At 41.6% G+C, this 19,276-nt stretch overlaps 1 protein-coding gene across 6 annotated transcripts in view; it reads right to left on the reverse strand.

The window, feature by feature from the left end:
- The window catches only part of HECW1 (HECT, C2 and WW domain containing E3 ubiquitin protein ligase 1), a 353,016-nt gene that overhangs the window by 108,831 nt on the left and 224,909 nt on the right, over positions 1-19,276 (reverse strand). For 5 of the 6 annotated variants that reach the window (XR_012157436.1, XM_073332820.1, XM_073332823.1 and 2 more), the window contains 2 exons: positions 2,280-2,422; positions 1,004-1,104 (listed from right to left, as the gene is read on the reverse strand). Coding sequence is in view for 5 of the 6 variants with exons in the window: in XM_073332820.1 (XP_073188921.1) it covers positions 1,004-1,104; positions 2,280-2,422 (244 nt within the window). In the remaining variant the exon portion in view is untranslated. The remainder of the gene's footprint in view (positions 1-1,003; positions 1,105-2,279; positions 2,423-19,276) is intronic. The other variant, XM_073332821.1, reaches the window with a different exon arrangement.

Consider the following 19,276-nt stretch of genomic DNA (forward strand, 5'->3'; position numbering starts at 1 on the left):
AAAACATAGTTAATCACAGAAGCAAGATACTTATATTGATGGATTAAATACAGCATGTAAAAGGTTAAGTCCTGCTGGAAAGCTGAGATCTAAAACCGTGATAACAATTTCTTCCTCCATCCCATGGTTTCCCTTTCTCTGTCTTGTTGTGTATTATTATCTGTTTATTTATTTTGCTATTATGATGTTGCCATCATTTCTCACTTAAAATTTGTTATGATCTGGAAAATACCTTCTCCCTTCCCCCCGCCGACAACAGTCATGAACACAAGAACTAAATCAGTCTAAAACCATGTGTACCGGGTAAAGCAAAAACTTGGTGTGCCTGAAGGTTGGATATGACACAATCAGAAACTCTATATGGTGCTATTTTTTTTTGCGGCCAGTGGAAGAAGTAATGCTTAATGTGAGTCCTTGCTGATATTCAGAAAGGTCCTGATTCAACAACAATATCTCTCTATGCTATTCTGATATTGACGTAATGGATTCTCAGTGGTGAGCTATGTGGAATACACAGCAGAAAAAGCATTTTTACAGACTGGCTGCCAATAAATTCTTATTAGTGGACAAGACTGTGACTTGGAATATGTACCCTGTGAAAGGGAGTAAGCATGACCAGAATCTCCTCCCACCCTTATATACCTATGTGGGCTAAGCACACCTTGGATCTGGGTAGATAGGAGTAAGCAGAGCTACTCCCTGCCTGGAGTAGGTGATGTGGGAGTGTGAAGAACCTTAACTCTCCCGGAGTCATTCTATGGGAGGAGATGATCCTTTAATAGTGTAGGCCAGTAGTAAATGACTTCACACTCTAGGAGCAAAGGGAAAGCAGGGCAGGGATTGTGCTTCTGCCATGGGGGGTAGCTTATGTACTATCCTTTGCTCATGACCCTGCCTAAAGGCCCAGTCTAGCCCTAAAAGAATTCAAGCCTCTGTAGGTGAAAAGAATGTAAACAAAAAATTCAGCTCTCTGTAAATAAGGCATTACTGAAGAAGCCAATACCTGGATGGATAGAAGAAGTTATCTCAAACCGAAACTGCAGCTGACCGCTGACGTGATCTGTTGGAAGCCTACGTCCCAGAGTGTAGCTGACAACCCTGTCCCTGTAAGAAAGCAAGTACTGTTACAGAGATTGTAAACTCATCCACTATCTACAGCGAATGGAGAAAGCTGCTGTATCCTTCACAAACACCTGACATTTTCAAAGGTGATTCACACTGTATTATTTCAACCTGCAGTGCGGGCATGTTTGAGAGCATGAGGGAAGGAATAGCTGGGAAGCGGGGGGCTAATGTCTCCAACTACAGTGCAAAGATTCAGTTAAGTTAGTAACCCAGGTCTGCTGGGATATATGTGGTGGCAAGTCTTCCCTGCCTGATGATCTGACCATGTCAAACTCCTCTTCAGATCCCTGCATTTCCTTTCCCTTTCCTTCTGTATCAAATTCAAGCTCTTTGTCTTTGCCTTCAAAGTCCTGTACAGCCTGACTCCCCGTACCTGCTTCTCTGTTCTTGCTTCATTTCTGCTCTCTTCTTCGCCCTTCGAGCTACTCAGCTGACTGCCCCTTCATGTCTTCCTCCCACTCCTGTTTCCATGCCGTTGATACACCTAGAGCACATCCCTGGGCAGTCATGATGCCTGCACCCTTTCTTTCTTCCAGTCCCTCTTGAAGACACACTTTATCCAAAAGTCCCACAGCCCCACTCAGAGAAGAGTGAAACTAGAAAAAAGATGATCTGCTCATTGCCCCCATCTGAAGCTTAGTCAATGTTTGTAAAACTACTGAGCGTGAAGAGTGTTAAATCTGTATGCCTTCTGGAGAAGCACATTTTAATTTCCATTTGGTGCTGCATATGCTCCCAGGGTAGTTTTATGTACATTTATAACTTGAATAAATGAGATTATTCTAGTATTCATGTAAACCTGGGGATTGTGTATTTGTTGTCTCCATACTTGTAGATATGTCTTTCACTGAGTTTGCTTGCTTCAAAGAACCATGTGTAGAGACAAAATAAAGCAAGGTTTGGGACTCATCAGAAAACAAAACCATTGCACTCAGCAAGGACTTTTACTAGAGAGTCCTAAGTTTATAACAAGGAAGTAAATTCTAACTTAAACCAGCATCATTAATCAGACAAATCCCTGTCAAGTAAGTAATTTCATTTGAGCAAGATTATTTGACTATATCATGCTGTTTCAGCCATGGACTTTGCTCTCCTTTTCACAGTGGCAGTGTGAGCCTTCAGTAACATAAAAGTCACACAGATAACAGATTTACCCTATAGCATGTCTCTCCAGCAGGCGTTGCACTGGCATGGAAAGTTTCCCCAAGAAGCGTTTAATGATCGGCCGGCTCTTTGCAAACTTGTCCTTAACTTCTATTTCCAGAACATCCGTGGGAACGGAAACAAAGCTGAACTGCTATGATAATAAAAAGAACATGGAATAAGTGGCTTAGGCATGTGAAGTTCAAGTTTACTAACACAACAGGAAGCAGGTTCATAGAACCAGGACAAAACCAATACTAAGGGAACATAAGAACATAAGAATGACCATACTGAGTCAGACCAAAGGTCCATCCAGCCTAGTATCCTGTCTGCCGACAGTGGCCAATGTCAGGTGCCCCAGAGGGAGTGAACCTAACAGGTAACGATCAAGTGATCTCTCTCCTGCCATCCAGCTCCACCCTCTGACAAACAGAGGCTAGGGACACCATTCCTTACCCATTCTGGCTAATAGCCATTAATGGACTTAACCTCCATGAATTTATCTAGTTCTCTTTTAAACCCTGTTATAGTCCTAGCTTTCACAACCTCCTCAGGCAAGGAGTTCCACAGGTTGACTGTGCGCAGTGTGAAGAAGAACTTCCTTTTATTTGTTTTAAACCTGCTGCCCATTAATTTCATTTGGTGGCCCCTATTTCTTATATTATGGGAACAAGTAAATAACTTTTCCTTATTCACTTTCTCCACATCACTCATGATTTTATATACTTCTATCATATCCCCCCTTAGTCTCCTCTTTTCCAGGCTGAAAAGTCCTAGTTTCTTTAATCTCCCCTCATATGGGACTCATTCCAACCCCTCTAATCATTTTAGTTGCCCTTCTCGGAACCTTTTCTAATGCCAGTATATCTTTTTTGAGATGAGGAGACCACATCTGTATACAGTATTCAAGATGTGGGCATACCATGGATTTATATAAGGGCAATAAGATATTCTCCATCTGTCTATACATATAAGGGCAAGAAGATATTCACGGCATGTCTACGTGGTGATTTAGTGTGTGGCAAGCCAGCGTGCAAGTCAACAGCACTCTGGCCGGACACGTAGTAACTGTACACACGGATCATGCCGCCCCTGCACAAAAAGTTCCGTAGTGTGCTTTGACCTACTGCTAATTGAAAAGGGAGATCACAGCGCACTGTAGAACTGTTAGTGTGCGGTAGCACTGTCCACTTAGTGCATGGTGTACTGTAGATTCACACCCCATCTTACCATGCACTAAACTACTGTACAGACAAGACCTCTATTAAAATGTGCTCTTGGATCCCAGCGTCCAAACCTGTAAGATACAGAGCCCTGAGTCAGAGAGGCTGAGTAGGAGCAACTCACAGGAAATGCTGAAACTTTGAAGGATCAGGCCTCTACAGTTTGCAGGGAGTGGATACTAGCAGGAATTATGCACATCAATACATTTGTTATTTACACTCCAGTAATGCTCCACAGCCCTCATCAGAACTCCATTGTGGTAAGCATTTTACAAACAAATATCACAGTAGCAGTCTCTGTCCTAAAAATTATAATTGACCCAAACACATTGGGCCAAATTTTGCATTTCTCCACAAATTCAGTCCCAGTGAAGCCCTTACTTTCAGAAAAAAAAGAAAAAAGAAGTTGCAAGTAAATACAATTCTGCTGACAAACAATGTGAATATCTAGGTGTAAGATATATAGTAATAATAGTATAATATTGTCCAAGAACATTGCTTTTGGAAGTGTGAAAAATGATGATAGCAATTTACTCACAAATCCATCATGTCTCCCATGCTACCCCAATTCGAGGTGTTGGCTTCACCACCCGAGAGTCTGTAGTTTTCATTTTATCCAACGGACAGGTACAGAACAGGCAGAAACACAACCTCCACATCACCTGCCTCCACAGTGTGCCTCAGCCCTGAATTGGCAGGACAACTCCAGAGCAGAGAGATTTGTTTTCATGCCCCTTCAGTGTTTCATCTCTTTGCCAAGACTGCAACGTCAGTGACCGTGCCAATTGTGGTGGTGCTTTTGTGCCGTGGACCATTGTCTAGGAACCAGAGTGATACTATCAACTTATTTCACACTGGCCCCCCAAGAGTCATCAGATATTATTAATTCTCTGAGATCTGAGTCAGTGATCTCAAAGAGAAGGGTGCTCAGCTACATATTTTTCAATCAAGTTTACATGTGTACATAGCACTGTAAAAAGCATTTGGACAGTGCTAAATGCAAACTTGAGAGTGGGGGGGGGGTAAATTTCAAGCTGGAGAGCATGCACACTTTCCATCCCTAAGACAATCAGGGCAGCTGCACCAGAGGGGACGTTGGCCCCTGTGAAGGAGAGTTTTGAAAAACAGTCGAGGCTCAGTCGGTGCCCTAACAGCAGACACTGCCCAGGAGGAATACCCAATAGCACGTCTCCTGGTGGAGTTGCCCTTGCCCTTTCCTGGATATTGGAATTCACTTCTGGGGCAGTTCAGCCTAACTCTGGATTCCTACCAGTGTGGGAGTGGATGGTGACTTGCCCCACTGCACCTCTGCTCCAAGTGGATTTACTGCTTTTAGTGAGTTATAAACAAAGGGAGGGAATCTCATGGCGGTGTATAAATGGCTTTGAATGAACATGGGACTGTTGCTTGATTTTACCTAAAAGGCCACTGTCCACACAGTATCAAAGTAGTGTATTAAATGAGTCCTAAGGTGCCTGAAATAATTATCTAACACTCCCACTGTCAATGGCAATCCAGGTTATTAAGGCTTGAAGTTAAGCGCAGACTTAAGTACTTTGCTGAATTAGAGCCTGAGTACGCACAACTTCTAATGAAGTCAAAAGGAGCTGCACGTCTGACAATGAGGTCTTCAAGTTACTCACACGTGAGCAGCCAGGATGTTTGATCAGCAAAGCTGCAGTGTGCCTATGGCAAGAATTGCAAATAAGCAGAGAAATAAAACTAAAAGAAGTGCTAGTACATATTTTTGTCCACACTTTCTACACATTTTCTGCAATATATTAGAGAAGAGAGTAAGTTTTGCAAAGCAGAGATCAGCAGTATTCCAGGCATATTGAAAATTGTATAATTCTTTGTTATTATTATTACTATTGTAACCGCTTGATATAGCCCCAAGGCAACTGGCTGCTCCATGACACTCATAAGGAATTCAGAACAGGGGAATTAACCAGTAGATGAATGACATTATAGTAAATGCCTCAATTTGTCATTTAATAAAGTTGTAAATGATTAGGCTGTTGACACTTCCAATACAAAAACATCTCCAAGGAGTAGAACATGTATGCACACATGCAAAATAAAGATCAATCATTCTTAAATGGAAAGTACAAACTGCATTAATGATTTAAATGATCCCCTCGTCGTTAACCCTTTGTGATATTGTGTAAATCTGACGTAAATCAGAATTAACATGAAAATATATTTCTTTGACTTTGGAGTGGAACCAATCCTGATAGTTCCATTTTTATTCAAGGAGAAAAGTTAACGTTGTACAGGCGCATTAGCAGTAGCTTTGCAAGGGTAGGCAATGAAGTTAGGAGCCTAAATACCTCTGAGGATCTGGGCCATTATTGTGTTGGGTAAGGTGTGTTGAAAGCAACTCAGGGAAGTAACTCTATTTGCAAGGACAGGCACTGGTCTGAGAAAAAGTTAAGATACGGTGAAGTCCAATCTATCAAACAATATTTTGATCATGTTAGGGGACAACCATGCCATAGTCTGATCCCCTGGCATGACTGTATTTGTCGTACAGAGGGCCTCTTCTGACTCATAGACTTTAAGGCAAGAAGACCATCTAGTCCGAAAACCTACACATCACAAGCCGCAGAACCTCACCCACTCACTCCTGTAATAGGCCCATAACCTCTGGCTGAGTTACTGAAGTCCTCAAATCATGATTTAAAGACTTCAAGTTACAGAGAATCCACCATTTACTCTAGTTTAAACCAGCAAGGAACCTGTGCCCCATGCTGCAGAGAAAGGTGAACCCCCCCCGCCCCAAGGTTTCCGTTAATCTGATCTGGGGGAAAATTCCTTCCCTACCTCCCTAATATGGCAATCAATTAGATGCTGAGCTTGTGAGCAAGACCCACCAGCCAGACACCTGGGAAACAATTCTCTGTAGTAACTCAGCACCCTCCCCATCTAGATTCCCATCTCTGGCTTTTAAAGATATTTGCTAATAGCAGTAGCGGATGGGCCACATGCCACTGTATACAATATCATTTTATCGTCTTCTCCATAAACTTATCAAGCTCAGTCTTGAAACAAGTTAGATTTTTTGCCCCCACTGCTCCCTTGGAAGGCTGTTCCAAAATTTCACTCCTCTGACAGTTAGAAACCTTCCTCTAATTTCAAGTCTAAACTTGTTGGTGGCCCGTAACTTAAATAACTGTTCTCCCTCACTGATGTATTTTTAGAAAGCAATTATATCTCCCCTCAATCTTTGTTTTGTTAGGTTAAATAAGCCAAGGTCCTTAAGTCTCCTTTATAAGGTAGGTTCTCCATTCCTTTGATCACCCTAGTAACCCTTCTTTGCACCTGTTTCAGTTTGAATTCATTTTTCTTAAACATGGGAGACCAGAATTGCACACAGTATTCCAGACAAAGTCTCACAAGTGCCTAGTATAATGGTAATAGCACTCACCCATCTCTACTGGAAATACCTCCCCTGATGTACCCTAGGATTGCATTAGCCTTTTTCACAGCCACATCACATTGGCGGCTCATAGTCATCCTTTGATTGACCAATATCCAGGTCTTTCTCTTCCTCTGTCATTTGCAACTGATAAATCCCCAGCTTTCAGCAAAATTTTTTTGTTGTTAGTCCCTAAGTGCATGACCTTGCATTTTGCACTATTAAATTTCATCCCATTACTCCAATTTTCAAGGTTCTCCAAATCTTCTTGTATGATATTCTGGTCCTCTTCTCTTCCAGAAATACCTCCCAAATTTTGTATCATCTGCAAATTTTATCAACACATTCTCCCTTTTTGTCCCAAAACCAATCCTTGAGGAACTCCACTCGCAATCTCCCTCCAGCCTGACAGTTGACCTGTCAGCACATAGTCTCCCCTTTAACTAGTTCCTTACTTACCTTTCAATTCTCATATTAATCCCCATCTTCTCCAATTTAACTAATAATTTCCTATGTGGAACTGTATCAAAGGTTTTACTGAAATACAGGTAGATTAAATCCATTGCATTTCCTTTGTCTAGAAAATTGGTTAACTTCTTCAAAAAAGAGATCAGGTTGGTCTGGCACGATCTACCTTTTGTAAAACCATGTTATAGTTTATCCCAATTACCTTTACGTCTTTAATTACTCTGTCTTTCAAAATGTGTTCTGAAACCTTGCATACAATTGAGGTCAAACTAACAGGCCTGTAGTTTCTCAGATCACTTTTTTCCCTGTCTTAAATATAGGTACAATATTTGCATTTCCCAGTCATAGGGTATGACCCCTGAGTTCACAGATTCATGAAAAAGCCTTGCTATTGGGTTTGCGATTTCATGTGTCTTTTAATATTCTTGGATGGACATTACTTTGGCACCCTGATTTGGTCGCATTAAGCTATTTGAGTCTGGCTTCCTCCATGGATGTGACAATTTCTACTTCCATATCCTCATTTCCATTAGCCATCCTGTCACTTTCCCCAAGTTTCTCATTACTGTTCTTAAAAACTGAGGCAAATATTCATTTAGGTGTTGAGCCATACTTAGATTGTCTATAATCTCCACCCCATCCTCAGTACTTAGAGGTCCCACTTCTTCTTTTCCTGTTTTCTTTTAGTTTATATGGCTAAAGAATCTTTTACTATTGGTTTTAGTTTCCTTTGCAAGGTCTAGCTCTGCTGGCTTTTGACAGTTCTCACTTTATCCCTACATCTTCTGGCCTCTGATCCATCCATTATTCCATTCCTTCTAGGCCTTCTGCTTTCTCTTAATAACCTGTTTGAGATGCTTGCTCATCCAGTTTGATCTTCAACCTTTCCCTATGATTTTTCCTCTTGCTTGGGATACAGGCTCCAGATAGTTTCTGCAACTTTGACTTAAAGTAATTCCAAGCCTTCTCCACGTTCAGATCCCTGAATCCTTCAATCCCAACTTCCCTAACTAATTCCCTTAATTTTTTAAAGTTTGCCCTTTTGAAATCCAGGGTCCTAGTTGCAGACCTATTCTTATTTATTCTTCCATTTAGTTTCAACTGAACTAACCTATGGCCACTCACGCAAAGGTTGTCCTCTACAACCAGTTCTTCTGTGAGGTCCTTGCTATTTAACAATTGGGAAATTAAAGTCTTCCATAATCACAGTAGAATTAATTTCATTTAAATATTAAAGATGTCTCTATTCATATCCAGATTGGATCCTGGGGGTCTGTAGCAGACCCCAAGCACTATTCCAGAGGGTCTCTGTTAACTTTCTTACCCAAAGTGATTTTTGATCCAATCAGATTCTGTTTTATCCATTCCATCACTTCTAATTTCTTTAGTCTTCTTCATCATTAAAATACAGTGCTACTCCACCACCTTTACCTTTATTTCTCTTTCCTGAACAGCACATAAACTTCAATACCTGTACTCCAGTACACGTATATGAGTACTATTCCACCATATTTCGTTATCTCTATAATACCTGGTTTCACTTCCTGCACCAGTAATTCTATTTCCTCCATTTTGTTACTCAGTCTCCTGCATTGGTGTAGAGACATTTTAGTTGTTTCTGCTTGGCTTCACCCAGATTCCTTACGCAACTAGGTGAAGTCATTTTACTGCTAGTATTGCCTACCTGACTGTTACTCTCTTTCCTCTTGTTGTCCATTCTCCCACCCTCTCTTGTTCCTTTCTCCATTGCAGAATCCTTTCTTACTTGATTTTCCTACCACTCAACATTAGAACCAGGTGTGGCAATTAGATGAGCATCTCCCTAGTTTAAAGGTCTCTTAATCAATTGTGCCAACTTCCTTCCCAGCACTCAATTTCCCTCCCTAGTCAGGTGGAGTTCATCGCATGATAGCAGTCCTTTCTCTCTGTGAATGCTTCCCAGTGGTCAAACACCACAATGCCCTCCTTACAGCACCATTGCCTGAGCCATCTGTTGATCATCATAATCTTGTCTTGCTTCCCTCTTCTTCTCTAGGCACAAGTAGAATCCCACTGAAGATACGTGAGCCTCCATTTGTTTAAACATCTTCCCCAGTCTTGCGTAGTCTTCCTTCATGCATCCCAGGGAGAATCTAGCAGTATCATTTCTTTCTATGTGAAGGACAATTAGTAGATTGTTTCCTGCTCCCATTAGGAGCCTCTTCAGCCTCAGGTCCACATCCCATATCTTAGCTCTCGGCAGACAACACATTCTTTTCTTCTCTTGATGGTGTTGATGCAATTCTCTGGCCTTCCCCCTTCTGTTCTTTCTGGCTGCAAATTGTCTTGTCTTCTGTTCTTACTTGCAATCTTCTGCAAGTCATCCTCTATCCTCCTAGGGCTCCGAACCATGGCTACCTCCATTAACTCTTTCCTTCTCTTCTTCCTTGCACTCCAATCTTCTGTTACTGTCTGCCTATCCCCTTCATTTTGCACCTCAACGAGCCTGTTCCTCAGCAATATTTCTCCTTTGATGGCCAGTCTTTTCCTCGGCCTTGTTCTCATAGTCACATGCTTCCACTGACTACTTTCCTCATCCAGCAGGTTACTCTCACAATTCTCTTGTCCAACATGCATCTTCAAGTCTTGAGTTTTCCCTTCAGCCTCCTGTCTCCTTCCCTTCAACATCTGCTCAAATCTCCTTCACAACTCAACCATAGTTTCTAGCTTCATTTCCAAACCTCAGATCTTCTCTTCTGTCAGACCTATCAAGCAGCACTTCCTACAAACAAAGCACCTTTCATGTACCCTTTCCAGAATAATGTACATCCTGCCGGTCCCCAACCACAAATGCCAAACTCTCCTTCTACTTGCAGAGTACAATGCTTTAAGAACTATAGTGGCTGTAAGGAGTAATTGCACTTTTGAGATCTGGAACATTTTGGCAAAAAATTTTGCCAGAAGGAACCAATTGCAGCTGGAGTTAAAGGAGTGAACCCAAGAACAAAAGTGGGGTTGGTGGTAGCTTCCAAATAATGACCTATTTACTGTGCTAACACAATTCATTTTTGTTAATATTTGCTGCTGTGGTTCTCATCCAATTAAGGTCAATGGCCAAGATTCGCAAAAGTGGCTAATGATTTTGGCTGTCTCAGTTTTAGGGCACACAAATTGACACACCTTAACAAGGCCTTTTGAGTGTAAGAGCTGTGCACTCTCCTTCTGAAAATAAGCCCCTTTAAGATGTCTCTAGTTGGGCCCCTAAAAACTGAGACATCCGGAATCACTAATCACTTTTGAAAATGTGGGCCCTAAAAGGTATTTAATTAAAGACAAGATTGGCATATTTGGATCTGGAAATATAACAATACCAAATCCTAACTTACACCCTATTCTTAACTACTGCCACCCTTCATGCTGACCCCTTCATCTTAGCTGGTAACCTTGCTGATCCCTTCATCTTAGCTGGTAACATTTCTTGCAACCCCTATGATGGGATGATTTTGCATTACCCCAAAACTGGCCCTTTATATCTTTGAAGAGCAAGAAGGACCATGAGTTTTGTGGTCTCTTTCAAAAGGCAACTCCTATCAGCCAATATAAAATGCTAGTAACTGCTACTGGCTGTAATAAGCATGATGTCTTTTTGTTGGTCTAGTATTTGCAAACTGTCACACAAAAGCAGCTAGTCTGCTTTTTTTGTGAAGCAAAGATGACAGCTTAGGCTGCATATCTATGAATAAAAAAGAGCATGATTATGAATTCTGCGGTACCCTTAGGTGCACATTGAATGATGTTGCAATGAATAATTCATTCCAAGAGTGCTGAGAGAAGGCAGCTGTGTGATCACAACCTGAAATAAAAATTGACTCTTTATGCAGGAAGATGTCGGTTAATATTGCTCCCACATGTGCCCACAAACCGCTCCACTTTTAACCTCAGCTATAACCCGAAGGGATTCATTGTAAGAATAATTAATTTGCTATCTTCAGTGTTACTAACTCACAATTTTTATTGTGAGTCGCACAATATTTGGTGCTTTTCTTAAAGCCTCAGCTCCTGGAGTCACGTGGTTACATGAGAATCTCTGCTTTCATAGTAAGTTTCTGTCCTTCGTGGCTGCAGAGAGTCAAAACTGGGACTTAGGCTCCCTGATTATGGTGTTGAAGTGTCTAAGTGCTTTCATGGATCCCACCTATACCCTACAAATCACAATGTAAATAATTTTTACAAATGTAGCAGAATATCTTGAAATGCTCACACAGCCTGTATTGTCCACAGTTGCTGCCCGCACGTATTCCCAGGGACCCCTTCGCTAAACAATCTCCTGTCCTTGAATCATATCAACAAAGAAAACAACAGTCAATATTTGCTATTGGAGTGAATGGGAAAAGATGTATTCCAGCTCACAGCCTGACTGCCAGCTAGGGGAGGGTCTAGAGTGAGTGAGGGGCATGGAGGAAGGAATACTTATCCCCTCAAGGAGTGAAGCAGTATCCATCTGTTTTGCAGTCACTACTGCAGCCTCAGGATTAGACCAATAGGATTAGACTACTCTAATCACATTCAGTTCCCAGTAGGGACGTTTCAGTCAAAGGCCTTTTACAAACAGGTAAAAATAGACAGCGCTAAAAAAGCAACACAGGTCTTTGGCCAGAATATCTGTTGTGAATTGAATCTGTCTTGAGTAGTCCATTTATAGATACTTGCTAATAAAAGTAAGAGCTGAGTCTTGTTTTCCTTGTTGATATTGTTGTGATTTATGGAAATTGACCTGCACAGTGAGTGCTGGGTTATATGCAAGCAACGGAGTTAGAAAACATAAACATTCAAAGCAATTACAATTGTGCAAACCCAACAATTTTCTTCTGGTGATATTCATAAGTTTGACCTAACGCAAAGTGTCACCATTTCCACCAGCAAACTCAGCTTTTTGCAGGAATTTCATCATTTTTGTAGCAAACTACTGGAGTTTATACCTATGAACACTTCCTTTCATTTCTGAATTTGTATGTTTAGCACTTTTATGTAGCTCTTTGGCCTGTACCTAAACAAAATCTTCATCAAGACAGAGTGAAGGCTATAAATAATGTACAAAGAATCTCATTAGAACACTGCAGAGCAAAAGTCCAAAAGATTGAGACACTCTGTGTTAAAATTCTACCACCTTTTTTTCTGCCTCAGGATCCTGCTGCAATGGACTGAGGTTTTCCGTCCAGATCCTGCAAACACTTATGCACGTGCTGATCTTTAAGCACCTAACAGTCAATAAACCTAATTATGTGCCTTGCATAATGACAGGTTTCAGAGTAACAGCCGTGTTAGTCTGTATTTGCAAAAAGAAAAGGAGTACTTGTGGCACCTTAGAGACTAACCAATTTATTACCAACAGGAGAGTGGGGTTTTTTGGGGGGGGATGTGGGGAGGAGAAAACCTGGATTTGTGCTGGAAATGGCCCACCTTGATTATCATACACATTGTAAGGAGAGTGATCACTTTACATAAGCTATTACCAGCAGGAGAGTGGGGTGGGGGGAGAGAAAACCTTTTGTAGTGATAATCACCCATTTTTTCATGGTTTGTGTGTATAAAATGTCTTCTGTATTTTCCACAGTATGCATCCGATGAAGTGAGCTGTAGCTCACGAACGCTTATGCTCAAATAAATTGGTTAGTCTCTAAGGTGCCACAAGTACTCCTTTTCTTTTTGCTAATTACGTGAAAAGCAGTTGAGCTACTTGTTATGTCCCAGATCCTGCAAACATGCATGTTTGTTTAACTTTAAGCACATTTTTAACAAGGAAATAACAATGCATATGCTCATGTCAGGTCTCCACAGTCCTCTGTGAGGAATGAATGAAGTCTTGACCTGTTTCAGAGGATGAGGTGCTCAGTAGTTTTTGGACAGTATATGTAGAATACATCAGAAAATGGATATTTATTAGCATATTGCTGGTGAGGCTTCTGACACATATCGGGAGGGTGAATTATATACCTTCTCCAGGGCTAATGCACTAAACGAATAGGAAATTACTAAACCATGAAATTTTTGAGATACAAAATTTTATCAAATTTTTAAGGCTTTCCAAAAAGTGAAACCAAACTAACCAACCAAACAGGAAATAGTTCCCTCTCCCTTATTTTGTAATTCAAAAGTGGCTGGATGGATTTTGCCTGTGATTTTAGTGAAACAATGTCAGTACTACATCAGTTAAGCAAAGCTCAAGGGAAGTCACAGATTTCAGCACTACAATGAAACCCAGCTGCAGACTTGGGGTTAAAAAAGCAAGGAAAATGATTTGTTTATTGGTTGTTTATTGATTTGGACACAGACGAATGGAGGCTATTTGAAAAGGAATAAGAAGATTTTAAAATCACGGCTAGAATACAGTAATTTTACTTTTCATTCTATAGAGCCATCTGGACTCCAGTAAGAACTCATGGACTCAGATGTTTGTTGGTCATCTGATTCCAGTAAACATTGCTCTAAAAGTATGAAGAAAATTACTTAGTTTCTTAGAAGAAAAGTTACTTAGGTTACCCAAAGGGATTGCTTGTCTCACTTGTGCTGAAGGCTGGCCCTGAGAATATAGCTACTGCCTGGTGTGTGAGTGAGTAGATAGCAAGCAGAAAATAAAATCTACACTGTTCTAACTAACCTGATCCACTAACTACCCATAATGTTGTGTCAGGCAGGGTGTGTTGCTTTACATGTCACATCAGGTATGACCTAATGCAAAATGACTGATGCAACTTGAGATAATGGGCACCCTCGGCAAAGCATATGGCAGAGTTATGCTTTTTCCCTTCTTCTGCTGAAAAATTAATATTAAACAAAACTGGCTAAAATCTGTGGGCACATTAAAAAGCTGGAACTTCAGAACAAGTTGATATATTTGTTCTTTGATGTCTTGTGCAATTACTTCCATTTTCGCAATGGGGTTGCATCTCTGCAGAACTCTGATTGCTAAGCAAAGATGGTGCAGTTTTTTTAAAATGTGTTCAGTTCATGCTTGAGGGTACATACACTGGAGGGTAGGGATAGGATACAGAGGGATTGGGCCAAAATAAATCTGTTGAGGTTCAACAAGGACAAATGCAGAGTCCTGCACTTAGGACGGAAGAATTCCATGCACTGTTACAGACTAGGGACCGAGTGGCTAGGCAGCAGTTCTGCAGAAAAGGACCTAGGGGTTACAGAGAAGCTTGATTTGAGTCAACAGTGTGCCCTTGTTGCCAAGAAGGCTAACGGCATTTGGGCGGTTGTCGGAACATTGCCAGCAGATTGAGTGATGTGATCATTCCCCTCTATTTGGCATTGGTGAGGCCTCATCTGGAGTACTGTGTCCAGTTTTGGGCCCTACACTACAAGAAGGATGTGGAAAAATTGGAATGAGTCCAGCGGAGGGCAACAAAAATGATTAGGGGGCTGGAGCACATGTTTTATGAGGAGAGGCTGAGGGAACTGGGATTATTTAGTCTACAGAAGAGAAGAATGGGGGGGATTTGATAGCTGCTTTCAACTACGTGAAAGGGGGTTCCAAAGATGATGGATCTAGACTGTTCTCCATGGTAGCAGATGACAGAACAAGGAGTAATGGTCTCAAGCTGCAGTGAGGGAGGTTTAGGTCAGATATTAGGAAAAATCTTTTCACTAGGAGGGTGGTGAAGCACTGGAATGGGTTACCTAGGGAGGTAGTGGAATCTCCTTCCTTAGAGGTTTCTAAGGTCAGGCTTGACGAACTGCTGGTTGGGATGATTTAGTTGGGGATTGGTTCTGCTTTGAGCAGGAAGTTGGAATGGATGACCTCCTGAAGTCCCTTCCAACCCTGATATTCTATGATTCTGTGATTCGTTAGACACTTCTTTTCTGTCTCCTGAAGAAATGTACAAGTCAGTAGGAGGGGAAAATCAGAAAAAATAACCCCAGAGTAGGGGGAGCAAAATCACATATGAAACTTTTTGGCTCTTCAAAAGTATATTCTTCTAATTTGGCTCAGGTCAGTAGTAAATGAAAGTCATTACAAGCTGATGGCTGTATTGGGACTGGTGTAAAATGGGTTGGTGATCTCAGTCTAGCTTCTATTGCACAAATGCCTATATCACAAAACCCACCACTGCAACTAGCACTAATTATCATTTTTGTTGGCAGTCTCACCAGAGATGATAAGGACTGGAGGGATACGGAGACTGGTTTGAAAATCCACCTCCACTTTTCAACAGAGGGAGCAACCACAGAGTGTGATGGGGTGGCCTGCCCCTTCCAGGGTCGGAAGCCTGGAGCTGACCTGCGCTCATCTAATTAGCCACCTGGGATGGAGTCTAGGATTAATTAGCAGAACCAGCTGGGTATGGAGGAGCTGATTCTCCTATAAAGAGCAGCTGGAAGCTTCAAAGAAAGGAAGCAGTAAAGAGACTATAGAAAGTGAAAAAGGCTGCTGCAGGGAAGACCCTAAGACTAGAAGAACTACTTCAGCTAGGAAGGGCCTGGTAGGTAGCCTGGTAAGGCAGAAAGGACCCTGAGACACCAAGGAAGTTTGGGAATGTGCCTACCCTAAGGCTGGGGGGAGACATTTGTGTTTAATTTTTAACTAAGACCCTAAGGAGGGCTGTTGTCAAAGAACTCATGAAAGCCTATTTGGATTTTATTTGTGAGGAGAGGAGAAAGTGAAGCAGGTCACCTGCAGAGTGATCCCTGGCTATGAGGGGGTGCTCGGGAGGCAGCTGGCCCAGTTTAACTAAACCACGATGCCATGGCCTGCAAGAAGAGCAGAGTGCACAGCCTGCCATGATGGAATGGTGTTAATTATGCACCATGAAGAACCCTCTGGGTTCTTGGGATCAGAGGGGAGAAATGGTTTAACCCCAGAGAGCTAAAGAAGTAATTTGCTTATAAATATATTCATATTTAAAACCAGTGTTTAGGAAAACTGAATACTATTGCAGAACCTGTGTTTGGTGAGAGCTGCCATCTCAGTGCTACAGGACTGTCTTGCCCTTCCCGCAGCTGGACAGAGCAGGGGGGATAGAAAAAACAGAAATGCCATTCCAGTGGCCACGAGCACAAGCATCAAGGGGAGGGAAGCAGAGCCAAAGTGGAATCATTCTCTCCCGTACCCATGGAAGCCCCCTCACATGAGGAGCATGTGATTGGGGCTCTTGGAGTAAAGGGATGTAAACGGACACTGTATGGGTCTTCACTGGGGGAACAACATGTCCTCTTTCCCCTGAAAAAGCCATGGGAGTTTTAAAAACCATTAAAAAATACCGTTCTTTAAAACAACTTTGTACTCATCTGATTTTCATGGTTTCTAATGGGACCCTACTTCAAAATCCTACCTCAATGCCTCAAAGTGGTGCAGCAGTGACACTAGCTTCTCTGAATAGCGGAGTGTATTCTTGAGGAGGTTCAAGCATGCTATTAAGGTGTCAGAATCAGGGCCGGCTCCAGGCACCAGCGTTCCAAGCAGGAGCTTGGGGCGACAGTTAGAAAGGGGCGGCAGTGTTTCTCTGTCCCGCCGGCCGCAGCGGCAAATCGGCGGCAGCTTCTCCCTTTTGCCGTCTGCGGTGGCAGTTTTTTTCACTGCTTGGGGCGGCAAAAACTGTACAGCCGGCCCTGGTCAGAATACCAACCCAGGGAGAGGACAGCTGTCCTCCTTCCTGAGGTTGAGTGCTAGCTAAGTTGAGGAGGTAAACATGCCACTGACGGCATAGCCAGCAGATGGATGAAGAAATGGCTAAAACAACACAAATAAATGGGCCCCAACTCCTTGTGCGCTCCTCGATCTGTTCTACAATGGTGGTGGGGAGTTCAGTCGACGAGAGGCTGTTAAGAATTTCAGGGGACAGAAAAAGGACTGTCCTATCAGTGTGCACCTATAACTGCAGGACACCAATAAGAGACGATTCAATTTACCACCTCATGGAGGAGAAGGCAAGGACAGCCTGTGACATAAAACGAGTATCTAGAATAAAAAACATTTTGCTGTGTTTCTAAACACCACGATACAACACTTGTACAGTAGCTGTGTTTGCCATTGCAGATCTCCATGCATGGATTTAGCTGTTGGCAATATTTCCACATCGGTGAATCTGCCAAATATAGCCATTATCCAACCTATTCCCAGGATTATTAATGGATTTTTATTGACGTGTACTTTGTACTCCATATGTCATCTTAACACCTATTCAGTCTAGGACATCTTTCTTAAGATAAGAAAATAACATTACCTCAATATTTAACATATTTCTTATAGTGAACATGAGGAAATACAATTTGATACTGAGGTAAACTCATCTATGTAACTTAGAAAAACTGAGAAGATTTCAAGTTCTTCCACTGTTCTGATGCCAAGAAATGTACAGTAGTAGTTTATTCCTCAGTAATTTAAAAAGGAGTGGGTACCTTTTATTGTACACATGAAGATCTTTCGATCATACATGACAGTCAGATCTTGGATGGATCTGAGAACATAAACTGACACTTTAAAATACTCACTAGGGTTCTGATTCTCCTCTCACTTGCACTGGTTTTATTCCTTGGGCTTCTATAGATTCACATTGTTGAAACTTCAATCAGAATGAAGTACAGTGTGTCAGCTACTGGGAGAATCGTGTGTACGTGCCAGCTAATCCACACACATACTGAGCAGGGGACCTGTTAATGGTCTTCAAATATGTTAAAGGCTGTCATAAAGAGGATGGAGATCAATTGTTCTCCATGTCCACTGAAGGCCGGACAAGAAGTAATGGGCTTAATCTGCAGCAAGGGTGATTTTGGTTAGATATTAGGGAAAACATTCTAACTCTAAGAATAATTACATACTGGAATAGGGTTCCAAGAGCAATTGTGGAATCCCCAATATTGGAGGTTTTTAAGTGCAGGTTAGCCAAATACTTGTCAGGGATGGTCTAGGTATGCTTGGTCATGCCTAGTGTGAGGGGCCGAACTAGTTGACCTCTCATGGTCCCTTCCAGCCCTAAATTTCTAGGATTCTATGTTTACAGTAGTTGCCCTAACCTTGGCTTTCCTTAAAACACGTGAGAGGGGCTACTCTGCAGATACCTTGTAGCAAGTGTCATTTTCAGGTTTCAAGACTGTAACCTGCATTTTACTGCATGTCTGCTCCCCGACCCAACAATGGTTTGTGCATACACAAATTATTCAAACAAATGGATTGCAATGGGGATTTTGTGCGTGCTGCTCACATATGGTACAGAACTCATGGTACACTTTAAATGCTGCCTTTGCAAAATACATCTGCACCCATTTAAAAGGGACATTCCATTCCATTCCAGGGGTTCAAGATAATTATAACATGAAGTCAGCTGATTTTGACGATTAACTCCTAGTTTGTATTTTTCAGCAACATTATTCTCATATCTGAATAAACATGGTAAAAACCATCATGGGGGGAAGAGAGGAGAATCACAGAGACAGGCATTTAATAATAATATAAAGGAAATGTGAAATAAATCAGAATAAATCCATTAACTCTGCTTAGAATGGATTTATGTACAAATTAGTTCTTTTATAAGATTGTCAGCGTAGCGGATGATGAGTAGATAAATTAAAACATAGATGACAGGAGGAATGAGGCTCTTGATTTGCAGTTGAATATGCAATATAAGTAAACAGAAATTTTATCTGAGATATCTATCATACCAAAGGGAAGATGTAAGAAGAAGTAAATCTTAAAAGACTACAATTTAGTTTTGATGGGTGAGAACAGAGTTAGTCTTTTAGCTGAATATTTCATCACTAGGTTTTTCATTTCCAATAGTACAGTTAGTCAATTACATTTTTAATGCACCGCAACATTCACCGTCTCCATTATTTAAGGACACAGAAATGTCCACCATTCAAAACCTTCCTGTGCTTGTAATTATTGCCTAATACTATACTATTTGTCTGAACTATA

This window comes from Lepidochelys kempii, chromosome 2, assembly GCF_965140265.1.
Source record: "Lepidochelys kempii isolate rLepKem1 chromosome 2, rLepKem1.hap2, whole genome shotgun sequence".
NCBI lineage: Eukaryota > Metazoa > Chordata > Testudines > Cheloniidae > Lepidochelys > Lepidochelys kempii.